Here is an 18,273-nt window from a genome sequence, read left to right as displayed (position 1 = left end):
ACATCACCCAGTCTAGGATGGCCAGCTCCCCGGTTCCACGACATATTGGTCGAGAAAACCATCCCGAATACACTCCAGGAAATCCTCCTCCACCGCATTGTTACCAGTTTGGTTAGCCCAATCAATATGTAGATTAAAGTCGCCCATGATAACTGCTGTACCTTTATTGCATGCATCTCTAATTTCTTGTTTGATGCTGTCCCCAATCTTACTACTACTGTTTGGTGGTCTGTACACAACTCCCACTAGCGTTTTCTGCCCCTTGGTATTCCGCAGCTCCACCTATACCGATTCCACATCATCCAAGCAATGTCCTTTCTTACTATTGTATTAATTTCCTCTTTAACCAGCAATGCCACCCCGCCTCCTTTTCCTTTCTGTCGATCCTTCCTAAATGTTGAATACCCCTGGATGTTGAGTTCCCAGCCTTGGTCACCGTGGAGCCATGTCTCCGTTTTGCCAATTACATCATACCCATTATCTGCTATCTGCGCAGTTAATTCATCCACCTTATTCCGAATACTCCTCGCATTGAGGCACAGAGCCTTCAGGCTTATCTTTCTAACACACTTTGCCCCTTTAGAATTTTGCTGTAATGTGACCCATTTTGCTTTTTGCCTTAGGTTACTCTGCCCTCCACTTTTACTTTTCTTCTTTCTATCTTTTGCTTCTGCCCCCATTCTACTTCCCTCTGTCTCCCTGCATAGGTTCCCATCCCCCTGCCATGTTCGTTTAACTCCTCCCCAACAGCACTAGCAAATACTCCCCCTAGGATATTGGTTCCGGTCCTGCCCAAGTGCAGACCGTCCGGTTTGTACTGGTCCCACCTCTCCCAGAACCAGTTCCAATGTCGCAGGAATTTGAATCCCTCCCTGCTACACCACTCCTCAAGCCACGTATTCATCTGAGCTATCCTACGATTCCTACTCTGACTAGTACGTGACACTGGTAGCAATCCTGAGATTACTACTTTTGAGGTCCCATTTTTTAATTTAGCTCCAACCTCCCTAAATTCATCTTGTAGGACCTCATCCCTTTTTTTTTTTTAACCTATATCGTTGGTACCTACATGTACCATGACAATTGGCTGTTCACCCTCCCTTTTCAGAATGCCCTGCACCTCCTCCGAGACATGCTTGACCCTTGGCACCAGGGAGGCAACATACCATCCTGGAGTCTCGATTGCGGCCACAGAAACGTCTATCTATTCCCCTTACAATAGAATCCCCTTCCACTATAGCTCTCCCACTCTTTTTCCTGCCCTCCTGTGCAGCAGAGCCACTCACGGTGCCATGAATTTGGCTGCTGCTGCCCTCTCCTGGTGAGTCATTCCCCCCCCCCCCCCCCCCCCAACAGTACCCAAAGCGGTGTATCTGTTTTGCAGGGGGATGACCGCAGGGGACCCCTGCACTACCTTCCTTGCACTGCTCTTCCTGTTGGTCATCCATTCCCTATCTGGCTGTGTACCCTTTTCCTGCGGTAAGACCAACTCGCTATTCACGTCATTCTCAGCATCGTGGATGCTCCAGAGTGAATCCACCCGCAGCTCCAGTGCCGCAATGCGGTCTCTTGACGCTTCTCAGTTGCAGGTCTGCTTTTACTATCTCAGTTATCTCGGTTACAACTTCTTTGCAGAAACGCAGCCTTCTCACACAGGTGCAGATATGAACGCCTGTCTCGATATACCCGACGTGGGTAAGGCCTCCTGCCCATCATCCTACGTGCTCTGAGGTTCAAGCGATGATGTCGAATCAATTGTCTTCTCCTCAGCACCATCATGCAGAAGGGTTGCATGAGGTATGGAATTGTCAGTATTGCCCCCATGATTAAATTGTACCTTTGCAAGAAGCTCAAAACAGCAGGACAAGCTTCTTTGTTGTCTCTCTCCCCAAGGTCGATGCCAAAGTATGGACCACACCCAGGTCTGAGCATGTGCAATAGGCTTACTAACATTGGGACCCTCCCCCGCGGGCTTCATTTGACGCTGCTGCATAGTGTATGGGTTCTCATCCCCTCAGTTCGGCTTCCACCCCCCCCACCCCACCCCTTTGTGTCCTGGCAAGGGACCGATTCTGCCGGCCGACGCTTCGACCCTCGAGCCTGGTTTGGAGACATTCGGTGGTGGCGTGGCGCTTCGAAAACAATCCCAAATTAAAGAATTGCATTAAACTTCCATTTTCTGTGTTTTAAGTTTGAAAAGACGAAGCTTCATGATACATATTTAACGCGTTCTTGACTCCCTCCAAAACTTCGCCTAAAAACAACGGCGTCGTTCTGCGCCGATTTTTTGATGTGCGCTGGTTTTTCTTAAGTGCCCAGAAGATTTTTTGGGAGTGGTCACATCCGCCATCCTAGGAAAAATGTAGGTTGGCCAAACTTGCATAATTGGGAATATGCGCAAAAAAAAAACTAACCTAAAATATTGTAGCTAACTGAGTTACGCCGGCGCACAAACTTTGGGGAAACTTGGATTTTTAAATTTAGGTCAGAAAAAGCGGCGCGTGCCATAAAAACGGTGCAAATCACTGGGGAAAATTGAACCGTTAATGTATTTCAACCTTTGACTGACTTGGAGATCCAAGATAAAATACACTATGTAAATGTAAATTGGGCCTTACAACACCACTCTCATATCTCGACCTATCCATTTACTTTTCAAGGTTAAATAGCTCAATGTGCTGTATGGTTGAAGTATATTTCTAGTTTTCCAAGAAATGTTACTATTATGCTTAAATGTGGTTGAAATTTATCCATTTGCGAATTTCTTTTGCAGGGCTTCATTTAATGACGTATTCAACAATTTAAGACAAACAAAACTAAAAGTACATGCGTTTTACACACAAGTATTGGGCTTCTACAATATGACACCATCTCCAATAAAACTGGCAGAGGGACGAACTAAATAAATGCAAATAATTTCAGTTGAACATGTTTTTGGATTCAGATTGTCATCAGTTGCTAATGAGCACAACAACACAAGTTTTAGTGAAACTTTTATGAATGTACACATAACTACCTGCGTGATCACCCTCCCCATCTCCCGCCTTTTGAGAACCTACCCTTAGCTGTTGCTGTCTCTGGTGCTCACTTTCCTGCAGTTCTTTCTTCAGCTGGAAAATATTCTGCTCCAGTTCTTCAATAACATCGGCTCCCTGATGCAAGCAGATTACAAAAAGGAAAAACAACAGTGAGCTTAATAATGAAGGCTCATAGAATAGTTCTGCACAATACTCAAACTCAGAATGCAGGAGAACTGTCTCCACAGAAGACAACATTATTGTAAAAGATAATTTGATGTGTTGTGAGGCACAACTCTGTTGCAAAGATTTTACCAAATTGAGACATGCAAAATATTCCAGTATTCGATTCCGCACATGAAAAAGTCAGAGATTTTTACATGTCAAACACTCTGTCGCTTAAATGAATGGATGGTGTTACTTTATATACACATGTATGGCAAGGATGGTGGTGGTCTCTGTATACATAAGAAATAGGAGCAGGAGTAGGTCATACGGCCCCTCGAACCTGCTCCACCATTTAATACAATCATGGCTGATACAATCATGGCTGATCCAATCATGGATTCAGGTCCACTTCCCTCCCCATAACCCCTTATTGGTTAAATATGGAAACCAAAACTGCATGCAGTATTCCAGGTGTGGCCTCACCAATACCCTGTATAACTGTAGCAAGACTTCCTTGCTTTTATACTCCATCCCCTTTGCAATAAAAGCCAAGATTCCATTGGCCTTCCTGCTGTACCTACATACTAACCTTGGCTGCTGAGTGTGCATGCTCCTGCTTTATGTAGTTGAGCTCAGAATCATATTTATTTTGCATTTGCCTTACAGTTTTCTCATGGTCCTCCAACTCTTGCTGCTTTTCTTTCTGAAGGGAGTTGTATCTGAGGGGCCAAGAAAAAAATTATTACAAAGTTCTAATGGTCTTCAGGGTCCATTTCTGACAGCAAGCTTACCTTTAATCAATGCCAGGTTTTAAACCTTTCTCTCTGGAATATTGTTAATGACCAACATGGTACAGGTTAAATCTCCCTTATCCTGCACCACCCCTCGTTTGGCACCATTCCCAGCCGCTCCGACATGAACAAATTGAAGTCCTTCCTTGCTGCTGACTCCCCCAATTGCTGGCCTGACCCCGTGATCCACCACCCCTCCCCACCCCCCCACCCCGATCTCTCTGCCGCACTTCCAGCCTCAAGCCAGCCAGCCCCGAAATCCCCTTGCTTAGTACCTGTACCATCCAATTTAACGTGACCTCCCCTCATCCGGCAAAATCCCTTATCCAGAACAGGCCAGGCCCCGATGGTGCCGGATAAGAGAGGTTCAACCTGTACTGCTTGATCACCAATAGGTTTTAGCAATACTTTTATTACTGAATAAGGAGTGAAACCTCGGTGAGTTTATGTAACATTCATTTGCCATGCTACTGGCTGGTTTACTACTTTTAAAGACAAGCTGTAACGAGAATGGTTTTGAATGATTATGCGCCGTTCAGCTCTTAGGAGGCTGCTTCACATCTTGGGGGTCAAATAGGAACATAAGAAATAGGAACAGGAGTAGGCCATACGGCCCCTCGAGCCTGCTCCGCCATTCAATAGGATCATGGCTGATCTGATCATGGACTCAGCTCCACTTCCCCACCCGCTCTCCATAACCCCTTATCATTTAAGAAACTGTCTATTTCTGTCTTAAATTTATTCAATGTCCCAGCTTCCACAGCTCTCTGAGGCAGCGAATTTCAGAGATTTACAACCCTCAGAGAAGAAATTTCTCCTCGTCGTTTTAAATGGGCGGCCCCTTATTCTAAGATCATGCCCTCTAGTTCTAGTCTCCCCCATCAGTGGAAACATCCTCTCTGCATCCACCTTGTCAAGCCCCCTCAAAATCCTATACGTTTCGATAAGATCACCTCTCATTCTTCTGAATTCCAATGAGTAGAGGCCCAACCTACTCAACCTTTCCCCTAAGTCAACCCCTTCATCTCCGGAATCAACCTCATGAACCTTCTCTGAACTGCCTCCAGTGCAAGTATATCCTTTTGTAAATGATGTGATAAACTATGACAAAGCAAATTAATTTTGATTCGAAATGTCATCTGAATAGCCTTGAAACACAATGCTGTAAATGTTTTCCCCATCTAACACACGTATGGCTTACCAAAGCCTGAGGATAAAAGCTGGGCTGTGGAGATGCCAGAGGCCACAGCTGAAGTGATAACCTACTGTGTGACTCATTAGCATCTTAAATACTGTTTATTTCACAGATTTTTGCTAAGTTATTGAATGGCATGTATACATCAGATATATAGTAATAGACCAGAATCAATGAAAGTAAATTTAAGCAGTGAATGACATGCAGACAGAGATTAGATTTGTTTGGAAACTGTTATTGTTGTGATATAAAAAGGATTTTAATATTGCAATAAAACTCAATACACATTTAGTATAATATAGTGGAAACTCTATTAAAAGTGTAAACGGAACTCAATTGTTTAAAAAAAAGATACATTCAAAATTAGATTTTTTTTATACACACGCACATACATACATACACATATATATATATATATAAATTATATATATGTAAACAAATTCACTCTACATATCTGCAGCAGTACCTACACTTTGGTTAGCAGCTGAAAAATGTCCCGATAGCATTACCACTAAGTGATTACATTTTGGTGTCATTATTAAGAGATTACAGGATTTTAATCTGCAGTGGATTAGTGCTCTATATATCATCATGTAGGGAAACTGTTAAAGGGAAAGTAAAATGTACAGAATATCCAGCTGATAGGAATTTTATGTACCGGTACATTATTTTTTAGCCTGATATTTAATGATTTTCACTTTTCTTTAAAACATGCATTTTTCTTAAAACTTGCTCCCTTATGCAAAAAATTCAAATCCAAACATGCCATTCGCTGTTTATAATGCACATTTTGCAACTATCTTTAAACATTTAATGATGCACATTTAGAAGCACATGTTATAACTGCCCTCAAGCAAATATTTAAAGACTGGTTTTAAACCAAATCAGAATCATAAATGATCAAAGAGTGAATGTGCAAATCCATATCAAGCCACATTATTTTCTGTTTGAGGACCGCAATCGCATTTTTGCACCAAAATGAAAAATGCAGCCATCTTTCAAAAGGATGTTATTTAAAGGATAAAATAAAATTGTATTTCTTATGTTATTAACCTCATTGAGTGCCGATTTAATTGTCCAGTTGTTATCGGGTCCCTTTGCAGCTAGAGCTTTAAAATGATTGAAGAACTGACTTTAAAGAACTGGAGTTCTTTTAAACTTGCTCCTGAAATGGTAGGCAGCTCAAAAATAGCCAAGTAAAACCTTTCAAATTAATATTTGTGAGATAAGGGGCCAGGAAGGATAAAATAGGTTACGTTTAGCAGAATGGAAAAAATAGGGACTTGCGGAAAATTCAGAATAACAGTGTGAACAGAATTAAAGGCCATGGCAGGAGAGGGAGGGGAGGTTAGAACAACAACAACAACTTGGTTTTATATAGCACATTTAACGTAGTAAAATGTCTCAAGGCCCTTCACTGGAGCATGATCAAATAAAATTTGACACTGAGCCACATTAGGGCAGAATGGTAGGTTTTAAGCAGCATTTTAAAGGAGATTTTAAGGAGCATTTTAAAGGAGGAGAGAGATAGAGAAGTAGAGAGATGGAGAGCTTTAGGGAGGGGATTCCAGAGCTTGGGGCCTCGACAGCTAAAGGCATGGCTCCAAAAAGAACAGAAGAACATAATAATTAGGAGCAGGGGTAGGCCAGACGGCCCCTCGCGCCTGCTCCGCCATTCAATAAAATCATGGTGGATCACCGTCCACTTTACCGCCCGATCTCCATATCTTTTGTTTCTCCATGAGTCCAAAAATCTGTCGACCTCAGCCTTGAATACACTAAAAGATTCAGCATCAGGGCAGAGAATTCCAAAGTTTTACAACCCTCTGAGTGAAGAAATTTCTCCTCATTTTTGTCTTAAATGGCCTTCCCTTTATCCTGACACTGTGACCCCTAGTTCTAGACACTCCAGCCAGGGAAAACAGCCTCTCAGCATCTACCTTGTCAATCCCCTTCAGAATCTTGTATGTTTCAATGAGATCACCTCTCATTCTTCTAAACTTCTAAATATAGGCCTATTCTAGGACAGCCATCTCATCCCAGGAATCAATCTAGTGAATCTTCGTTGCACCATCTCCAAGGCAAGTATATCCTTCCTTAGATAAGGAGACCAAAACTGTGCACAGTGCTCCAGGTGTGGTCTCACCAGGCCCTGTACAATTGCAGAAAGACTTCCTTACTCTTATACTCCAACCCTCTTGCAATAAAGGCCAACATGCGATTTGCCTACCTTATTGCTTGCTGAACCTGCATGCTCGCTTTCTATATTTCTTGCACAAGGACATCCAAATCTCTCTGAACATCAACATTTAAAAGTTTCTCACCATTTAAAATGCAATCTGATTTTGTATTCCTACCAAAGTGAATAACCTCACATTTCCCATTATACTCCATCTGCCACCTTACTGCCCACTCACTTAGTCTACCTAAATCCCTTTGCAGACTCTCTGTATTCTCCTCACAGCTTACTGTCCCACCTAACTTTGTATCGTCAGCAAACTTGGGATACATTACACTCAGTCCCTTCAGCGAGGTCATTAATATAGATTGTAAATAGCTGAGGGCCCAGCACTGATCCTTGCGGCACACCACTAGTTACAACCCGCTAAGCTGAAAATGACCCGTTTATCCCTACTCTATGTTTTCTGTCCATTAACCAATTCTCTATCCATGCTAAAACATTACCTCCAATCACATGAACTCCTATCTTGTGTAGTAAACTTTTATGTGGCACCTTATTGAATGCCTTTTGGAAATCCAAATATACTACATCCATTTGTCCCCCTTATCTATTCTGCTAGTTACAACCTCAAAAAACAGATTCGTCAAACATGATTTCCCTTTCATAAATCCATGTTGACTGCTCAATGCTATTCTTATTTTCTTAGTGCCCTGTTACCACATCCTTAATAATAGATTCTAGCATTTTCCCTTCTGCTGATGTCAGACTAACTGGTCTGTAGTTTCCCGTTTTCTCTCCCTCCTTTCTTAAATAGTGGGGTTACATTTGCTACCTTCCAATCTGCGGGAACCGTTCTAGAATCTATGGAATTTTGGAAGAGGACACCAATCATCTACTATCTCTATAGTCACCTCTTTCAGAACCCCAGGATGTAGGCCATCTGGTCCAGGGGATTTCTCAGCTTTGAGTCCCATTAATTTCTCCAGTACTATTTGTTTTACTAATACTAATTTCTTTCAGTTCCACATTCTCGCTAGACCCTTGGTTCTCCACTATTTCCAGGAGGTTTTTTGCGTCTTCCGTGAAGACAGACACGAAGTATTTGTTTAATTTCACTGTCATTTCCTTATTCCCCATTATAATTTATTTTGTCTCAGCCTGTATGGAACCCACATTTACTTTCACTAATCTTTTCCTTTTTACATACTTTTCAAAGCTGTTACAGTCTGTTTTTATGGGCCTGAGCTTGGTCAATGCTAAGGCCCGCCCAAGTGCCGCCCATAGGACTGCTGAGACCCCCGGCGGTACTTTGGCAGGGAGATTCCTCCAAGAGATCTGCAAAAACCGCCCAGAGGCAAAAAACGACTTATACTGTGAATCTGGGCGGCAGTGGGCGGGAGCTCCCAATCTTGGCGGCAAATGCAATCCTCGCCAAAGTGCCGCCGAGGATTGAGTCGGGCCCGGAGGGTCGGGGGACATAAAAATAAAAATTTGCTCAGAAAAAAAAACCACTGGAAAATCTTCAGGGGACCCATCCACAGGAATCGCTGCAAAAAAAAATAAATTAAAAAAGTTTACTAGCCTTTTTTTGCAGGTCATCATACTTACCGTTTGGGTTAGACCTGCCTACACGCAACGGTCCTTCCCCCTGCTGCCGCCGACTCCCACCCGGAGGAGTCTGCCAGCTCGGCAGGCGGGAGGACACTAACACCCCTTGCGCGCTAGCAGCCGTCAGCAGGCAGTTCCCAGCGGTCCTCTCCTCCCGCCGGCGGGAAGCCTAGTGGAAACTGGCACCGAGCGGAGACCGCCCAAAAAACTCGCTGGTAGCAGGCCGCCACCAAGTTCGGGCCCTATGTCTCTCGCTAGTTTACTCTCATTCTATTTTCCCTTTCTTTATCGATTTCTTGGTCCTCATTTGCTGAATTCTAAAATCCTCCCAATCCTCAGGCTTACTGTTCTTTTTGGCAATATTATAAGCCTCTTCCCTTGATCTAATACTATCTTTAACTTCTCGTAAGCCATGGTTGAACCACTTTTCCTGTGGGGTTTTAATGCCTTAAAGGAGTGTATATTTGTTGTAAATTATGTATTCATTTCTTTGAATCCTAGCCATTGCTTTTCAATGTAGTTTCTAATCTACAGTAGCCAACTCGCTCCTCATACCTACGTAGTTTACTTTGTTTGATTTAAGACCCTAGTTTCAGATTTAACTAAATCACTTTCAAACTTAATATAAAATTCTACCATATTATGGTCACTCTTTCCTAAGGGCCCCTTTACTGCAAGGTTATTAATTAACCCTCACTATTGCATTATCAGCCCCAATGAGTTCAGTTTAGGACTTTCTGTTCCTATTCATTTTAATGGAGCTGCTTGTGCCTTTATTTATTTTCTTAACAGATCAAGCATGCAAAAGGCATACATCACACGGAATCATTAATACTGTTTCTATTAAAAGGTCCTCACAGAAATCCAGCTGTAAAACTTCACGTGCTCCTTCTCCTGTCCGTGGAGTTTAATCCGGGTGTTGTCACCTATCTTTTGGATGCTGAAGATTAAATACAAAATTAACCATGGCTTGCAGAAACACTCATATTAGAGATTCTGTAACGTCCATTGTTATTCGGACCTTCCTAACGCATTAATTCAAAAGATCAACCACTGGTTTCCAGCTGCTTATTAAATGCCTCCACTATTCTACCTAGAACTCCACTCAACATGTTCCCTGTGAAGAATTTCCACGATACCAATCTTAAATCTTTGACTAGCTTTATCCAATGCCCTCCCTGTTTTACTGGCAGTTTAAATTAATAGAGCATTCTGAATTTACCTCTTCGATACTGTTTTTGATCTCGTGTACTTTTGTGAGGCCCCCTCTCAGACACAGTAATAACTAAGTTCACTTCTGTGACACATGTGTTCTTATTACAGTTGTCTCTGAGTGCATCACGAATATACAAAAAGCAAATCTTTTAAGAATAGCCTGTCACAATTAAGTGATCCGTATTATTACCATTTGTATCCTTTTCTTTCATTATTATTGTACATTTCCTTAAATTTTACATTTTCTGCGGTCGTCAAGGCAAAAGATATCAGTAGCACGGAATAGAAAACATAATATACTCCCAGGTCAAGTGGGCAGCATGAGCAAATAAAAAGTTGGGATCCTCTATTCGACCCCAAAGTTGCTCCTCAAGCACAGAACAGAACACTCCTGTTGCAGGGAGAGGGAGATTTCATTTCATACTATTTTCTGGGTACTACGTACCTTAACTTTACCTCCTGCAGCTCCAAGCATATCATCTGGCAGCGCTGCTCCACTTCTCCCTTTTCTTGGGTCAGTTTCTGTCGCACCAAAGTGCTATTCTCGGCCTCTACAGTCAACTGCTGTACACGAGCCTCCAGCTCTTTCACCATTTGGTTCTGCAGGTGCAAACGACCAGTTAAATACGCTCCCCTGCCAAAGTTTTCTTAGACAAGGTACAGATCGCTTATGGATGTACATGCAGCTTCTATGATGCAATCTGTGTCAAATTTTGCTTCCTGTCCATGGAAAGCGGCAACTTAAATCCAAACACCCCCTCATTTGAAATAAATGCAGTGACTATACCTTGAACCTTATGATCCCCATTCAATAGTCACAATACAGTTTTATGTACACTTCATAATATACCTCAAAAAGAGAATTAAGAGAATTCAAAATATCGCAATATTCACTGGCAGAATTGTTTTTTTTTTTATAAATCTGCTTCTTTTCAGATTCCTGCATTTGCCAAGTCCAAAACTGGGGCTGGTGCATAAGGTGGATGATGGTTTGAAATCAGTCAGTTCATTGAAAATCTAAACCACAATAACTAATTTATTAATATATCAGAAACACAAGTAGAAATAAAATGACTTTTATTTGTAGATTCTGATTTTTTTCTGCCTTGTTTACATTCGAGAGACTTCTGAGCAGTCCAGTTATAAACAAGGTGTCTGATCCACAACCAGGCGAGTGGCAACCCGAGCTGCTTTTCACATCTTTGTTGGACTACTTAAGGATTAGTAAATGGATTAAAGAATCCTGGCGATCCCATTGGTGGATATTAATAAGCAGTGAAAGTGAAATGAAAGTCTACATTCCGGGAACTAACTCAACTTCCAGAGCTCGCTAATTACATCACAACCGGTTCTGCTAATGGTTAAAATCAAAGATCCAGCAGGTTTTATGTTGGGATGGGGAACCCTGACCGTCAGTCAGCTCGCCCTCTCTCTCTACCATTCTGGCATGAAACACACTGATCCTTAATTATAACCACAAATGGAATGCCCGCTTGCACATTCATTGTTAAAATTTTCAGAACTGGGACTACATTTTTGTGCCATTCCCAAAATGTCACAAGTTTAGAATAATTATTTTTGAAACACTGAGAGATTATGCTTAGTAGAAAGTAATTTTAGATACAAAAAATATGATATCAAACATCTGTTTTTCATAAACTAAAAATACGCTTCAATCGTTTAATGACCAAGCGGATAAATAATTACTTCTGCTGGAACCCTCAAGCAGATACAGCTGTTGTCTGATCAAGCATAAAGAAAGATCATTCAGTCCCAGGTGCAGTATTTTATTCTCCACAAAACGAGTAAAGTCAGCAAATTAACTGAAGAAATAACAAAGAACACTAGTTCCTCCAAGAAATGACTAGGTAAAATCACAGGCTTTCCCTTGCTTGGGCACCTAAACAAACACTTCCAGTTCCTTTCAATCACAGGAAGGAAGATATCAGAAGGAGAAAGAAGGACCACGAGTATGACACAGAGGGAGAAAATGCACAAAGAGAGACATATCTTCCACACAATGGAAGCAGCAAATAAATTAGTCTTTCATGAAGCGAGATACAAAAGTGGCACAGTGACCTTTGGGCCTGTTGGAATCCACACTCCACTTTCTTCATGAATTTCAAAGCACTATTATTACCACACGTCAAATGAGATTGAAGTGATCAGTGACCAGGACATGCAATTCACTCAATCTCTTCAGTTTATACTAGATTAATCAGAATGGCAGTTTTATAGGTTGGAAACTTACGGGGCGATTTTAACTCAACATGTCTAGCGAAAACTGGGAGGGTCAGCAGTTAAAATCAGCCAGGTGACTTACCCGCCAACATCTTGCTCCAAATCCGCTGTTTGGAATTTCAACCCGCGCTTCTGAGCAGGCAGCAAGGACGCCCGCCTGAAGCTGGCGGGGTCCTTCTTTAAATTTGCGTATCGGGGTTAGACGACATCCTTGGGTCCTGACTGCAATTTTAACCGGTGGCCTGAGCGGGGAGGCCACTGTGGCTGCATGCCTCCCTGATCTCCATATTTATACACCTCCACTACATCACTACTATCAGGAGATCTGTAGAAAGCTCTTACCAGATTCTTGCATCCTCTGATGTTCCTTAACTGATCACCGTTACTGAAATCCCTTCTTTCTAGTGCTGTAATTGTGTATTTGATCAATACTGCTGCTTCCTGTCTTTGCCCAGTTTCCCAGTCTTCTCTAAAGATCCTAGAGCCTAGAATATTTAGCTCCCAATCATGCCCAGCTTGCAGCCTGTAATGGCTACTACATCATGCCGTTAAGCTGGATTTGCTTGCACTTGTTTCATTTCTTATGCTACACGCATTCGTGTACAGAAGTTATTTGGGTAACTGTCTCCATCCTGCTGGTCTTTCTCTCCCACTTACTGTGTAGATTTCAGCCTCCCACCAGCCCTTAGTTTAAATCATTCCCCATTGCCCTACTTACCCTTTCCGCAAAGACATGGGTGCCAATAGGTGACGGTTTTAATGTCCCAGGAATCTGAGATCTTCCCTTCTACCCCATCCTTCCAGCCACGTGTTGACAATGACAGGATCTGGGCAGCAGAGCTTTGGGTGAGCTGCAGATTATGGTGTATGGTGGATGGTGGATGGGAGGTTAGCCAAAAGAGCATTGGAATAGTCTAGTCTGGAAGTGACAAAAGGTTTCTGCAGTAGATGGGCTGAAATAAGGGCAGAGATGAGTGATGCTACGAACGTGGAACAAGGTGGTCTTTGTGATGGACAGGATTATGAGCCTGGAAGCTCAGCTTGGGGTCAGATGGAATGCAAAGGTTACAAACAATTTGCTTTAACCTGAGACAGTGGCTGGGGAGAAGGATGTTGTCGGTAGCAAAGAGTTTGTGGCCCCATTTTCTGGAATTCACTCCCTAAACTCCTCCACCTCCCTCTCCTCCTTCAACACGTTCCTTACAGCCCAGTTCTTTCACCGCGTTTTAGTTCACCCCTCCTAATATCTCCTTTGGTTTTGGCGCCCATTATTTTTGAATACACCTTTGTAAATCGGTTGGCTAAAGGCACTCTATAAATGCAAATTGTTGTTCAAATAAGGCAACTGTAGAAATATATAAAACTAATAAGATAAAAATGAATCTTTGCAATGGTTTCACTTTAGAAAGAGACAGTAACAGTGAGTCTCGCTCTGTTTTATTTATAACTGAAGCATGTTCTGGAAAGACACAGCTAAACAAACGCATTTATAACATTGACTTTACTGAATGTCTGTAAGTCCACAGGTGACGCTAAACATTTTGCTGCTGTGCTCTGGTTTTATCTGATGCAGCATTTGTTATTGGACTATTACTCGCTGAAATACGAGACTGTTCCATCATACTATAAAGAAGTCATCTCTGGGCTATTTTGTTTCAAACCGAATTGCGATCTCACAGTTGTTCAAGTCCATTGTCCTGTTTCTGGTTAAGAGCAGTCATCAAACATCCTGCACATAAGAGATTAGGCAGCAGATAACAGAAGTAGGATACCCCAACTGAAGCTACTGGAATAAATGCAGGGGAAAAAAAAATCATCCATCAACTGAAGCAGCTGGTGATGACAGCATCATCATTGGGAATGACCACCAACACAACAAGATAGGAGACACCAGATTGACAATGGCCTGCAAAATCCATTATAGCCAACAGCAACATTGATTACATGTACTTATGAGAGCTATGGTGAAAGATATGCATTTCATGCAGTCACCATTAAAAACCTCAGGGCAAGATGAATAGCTTGCCTTTAGTTTGAATATGCTTGATGGATTTTTAAAGGGCCAAATACTTACAACGAAAAGGAAAGAGAAAGGATTCTGAAACTATGTCGGGTGCTATGTTCCAAACCAGGCAGCTAAGGATTTCATTCTTCCTTTCCTTCCTTTCCAACAGAAATAAAACAAGAAAGTTGTTGAGTAAATCTCTGTGTTCCCAAAGGGATAGCGGGTCCAGGGGATCCGGAAATCCCTTCATTGATTAGTCTGATACTGACAGCTGTGCATACAGCTTTAAAAACTGTATTTCACTGCGATGAGAAAGGGTCTGGTGACAAAAGCCATTAACAGGTGCTGCTCTTTACAAAAACAGAAGTACTCCTTACCCCAAAGCAAACATGTTCAGTCTGCTCCGATTCTCAGAGTTCAGCCGGCAACCCAACAATAGTTTTTAATAAAACTTATTGATGCTGTGTAAAATATTTATGCATTTTAAGTTGATTTTGGACATCAATCATTTGGTCTAGCCCATACAAAGAAACACTGGAGTGCATTTAATAACTTATTTAATAACTTATTTAATGACAGGAAACACAAAGTTTAACTCTCATCCTTCAATCTAAAATACAAATAAAATGAATAACAATAAGAAAGTCTTGCAAAAAACTGATGATACGATAGAAAAATGTTTTATCATAGAAATTCACAGCACGGAAGGAGGCCATTTGGCCCGTCGTGTACATGCCAGAAGATTTAATAATTATATAATTGTGTGTTTCAGCTGTGGCACACTTGCCTCTGAGTCAGAAGGTTGTGAGTTCGAGTCCCACTCCAGGGACTTGAGCACATAAATCTAGGCTGACACTCCACTGCAGTGCTTGAGGGAGTGCTACACTGTCGGAGGTGTCGTCTTTTGGATGAGACGTTAAACCGAGGCCCCGTCTGCTCTCAGGTGGACGTAAAAGATCCCATGGCACTATTTCGAAGAAGAGCAGGGGAGTTATCCCCGGGTGTCCTGGCCAATATTTATCCCTCAAACAACATAACAAAAATAGATTATCTGGTCATTATCACATTGCTGTTTGTGAGAGCTTGCTGTGTGCAAATTAGCTGTCGCGTTTCCCACATTACAACAGTGACTGCATTTCAAAAGTACTTTATTGGCTGTAAAGGGCTTTGAGACGTCCGGTGGTCATGAAAGGTGCAATATAACTGCAAGTCAATCTTTTTTCTTTCTTATAGACATTTCTTTCTCTCAATCATCTTCCCTCCTCCCAAGATAACCAACTGATCTGGGGTAAATTTCAATGTCATCAATTGCTCTCCGATACTCTGCCCAGATGGCCAGTCTTCAGGTGTGAGCCTAACAGCGAATGTCAGCAGGCTGGGGGCAACACAGCCGAGTCATAGGAACAGAACTAGGCTATTCAGTTCCTTGAGCCTGTTCCGCCATTCAATTAGATAATGGCTGATCTGTATCTTAACTCCATTTACCCACCTTGGTTCCGTAACAAAAACCTATCAATCTCAGTTCTGGCATTTTCAACTGAGCCGCACCCACCCCACCCCACAAGCCTCAACAGCGTTTTGGGGAAGAGTTCCAGAGTTCCACTGCCCTTTGTATGAAGATGTGTTTTCGGGCCTCTCCCTTGAATTGCCTAGCTCTAATTTTAAGGTGATGCCCCATAGTTCTGGACCCTTCCACCAGAGGAAATAGTTTCTCTCTACCTTATCAAATCCTTTAATCATCTTAAACACCTCAATTAGAACCCTTTAATCCTTTATACACAAGGGAATACAAGCCTAATTTAACCCTTCAAGCCCCGACATCATTCTGGTAAATCTGCATTGTACCCACTCCTAGGCCAATATATCCTTCCTGAGATGTGGTGCCCGGAACTGAACATAGTATTCCAGAGTCCAATCCTGTTCCTACCAGACATTCACATGTGAGCTTTCCAGCAGGGATCACTGACTAGCATTCAGAAGCAGAAATCCTGCTTGATGTTTTCCTCATAACTCAAGGGCACTAAGGCCATTTGTAACCATCCGACTGCCATGTAATGGCCTGATAATGGAATCAGTCGTTTAGGTCAAACTCTTACATTTTTGTAAACATGGAACTCCATTGTTTGCACAAAAACACTATTATTTTAATAAAGGTTTACCATCCTGTAGAATGCAAAAAGTAGCATTAATAAACACATGTACGCCTGTAAAATTTGCTGCATGGGTCACAGCTTCATGCTTTCTATCACCAACAAACATGATAAGGTGATCTTATCGAAACGTATAAGATTATGAGGGGGCTTGAAAAGGTGGATGCAGAGAGGATGTTTCCACTGATGAGGGAAATTAGGACTAGAATAAGGGGCCGCCCATTTAAAACAGAGATGAGGAGAAATTTCTTCTCTCAGAGGGTTGTAAATCTGTGGAATTTGCTGCCTCAGAGAGCTGTGGAAGCTGGGACATTAAATAAATTTAAGCCCGAAATAGACAGTTTCTTAAACGATAAGGGGATAAGGGGTTATGGGGAGCGAGCGGGGAAGTGGAGCTGAGTCCATGATCAGATCAGCCATGATCTTATTGAATGGCGGAGCAGGCTCGAGGGGCCATATGGCCTACTCCTGTTCCTATTTCTTATGACTTTTCTACAAGTGTGACTAACACATTGGGTTTTATGGTGAGTGTTTGATCCTAAACAATTTACACTAAATCAATTCTTCAACACTGCTGCACTTAAAAGAAAATCTTTCTACGTGTTTTGATAGGGCCACACTCGATCAGGCCAACATCCCCAGCGTCGAAGCACTGACCACACTTGACCAACTCTGTTGGGCGGGCCACACTGTCCGCATGCCCGACACAAGACTCCCAAAGCAAGCGCTCTACTCGGAACCTCTACACGGCAAGCGAGCCCCAGGTGGGCAGAGGAAATATTTCAAGGACACCCTCAAAGCCTCCTTGATAAAGCGCAACATCCCCACCGACACCTGGGAATCCCTGGCCAAAGACCGCCCTAAGTGGAGGAAAAGCATTCAGGAGGGCGCTGAGCACCTCGAGTCTCATCGCCGCGAGCATGCAGAAAACAAGCGCAGGCAGCGGAAGGTGTGTGTGGCAAACCAGACTCCCCACCCACCCTTTCCTTCAACCACTGTCTGTCCCACCTGTGACAGAGACTGTAAATCCCGTATTGGACTGCAGTCACCTGAGAACTCACTTTTAGAGTGAAAGCAAGTTTTCCTCGATTTCGAGGGACTGCCTATGATGATGACAACACTCCATTGCCAGCAATGAAGTTTAAACATTTAGCTCAAGCCTCAACATTAATTCTGGATTTAAGCATAAAATATCCTAAGTCTCCATTACAAGAGTTCCTCTCCAGTGAGAGTTCTATGCTAATTAAAAATACAGATTAAAAAGTGAATGGTAGGTGGAGTTTGCATCTTTCCTTTGATCTATTCGGTCTCTGCCTTCTGGCCCAGTAAATAGAAGCTTGACGCCACTGAAACCGGATACAGTCAGTAAGCTTTGTCTGAACAATTAAATCCATTACATGATAGAAAACTTTCATCTGACCATTGCTGACATGGTCAAAGGTTAACAGCAGCCAAGATAACAGTGAATACAAAGATCAGTAAGAGATCAGTAAGGCTGTCTTCTACACTCTTTCTTGCTGCTCGATGGTGTTTAATAATAGGCACGTGCATTTGAGTGCCAGTTGCAGGAGAGCAGCATTAAACAAGCCTCTCAGTCCCACTGCCCCTTGTTTACACTCCCATCTGGTGCTGAATCCCATCAGGCATTAAACAGAAAAGGCAATTGGCAAATCGGCCACAGCGAAAAACACACAGGAAGGA

The 18,273-nt window shown here is 42.5% G+C and overlaps 1 protein-coding gene across 5 annotated transcripts in view; it reads right to left on the bottom strand.

Annotated features, from left to right (window-relative positions):
* cep112 (centrosomal protein 112) overlaps positions 1 to 18,273 on the bottom strand; it is a 516,124-nt gene that overhangs the window by 296,960 nt on the left and 200,891 nt on the right. For all 5 annotated transcript variants that reach the window (XM_070857896.1, XM_070857897.1, XM_070857899.1 and 2 more), the window contains 3 exons: positions 10,622 to 10,776; positions 3,775 to 3,904; positions 3,060 to 3,152 (listed from right to left, as the gene is read on the bottom strand). In XM_070857896.1, the coding sequence (XP_070713997.1) occupies positions 3,060 to 3,152; positions 3,775 to 3,904; positions 10,622 to 10,776 (378 nt within the window). The remainder of the gene's footprint in view (positions 1 to 3,059; positions 3,153 to 3,774; positions 3,905 to 10,621; positions 10,777 to 18,273) is intronic.

Source organism: Pristiophorus japonicus, chromosome 16 (assembly GCF_044704955.1).
Source record: "Pristiophorus japonicus isolate sPriJap1 chromosome 16, sPriJap1.hap1, whole genome shotgun sequence".
Lineage (NCBI taxonomy): Eukaryota > Metazoa > Chordata > Chondrichthyes > Pristiophoridae > Pristiophorus > Pristiophorus japonicus.
This window is presented reverse-complemented; position numbering and strand designations above follow the sequence as displayed.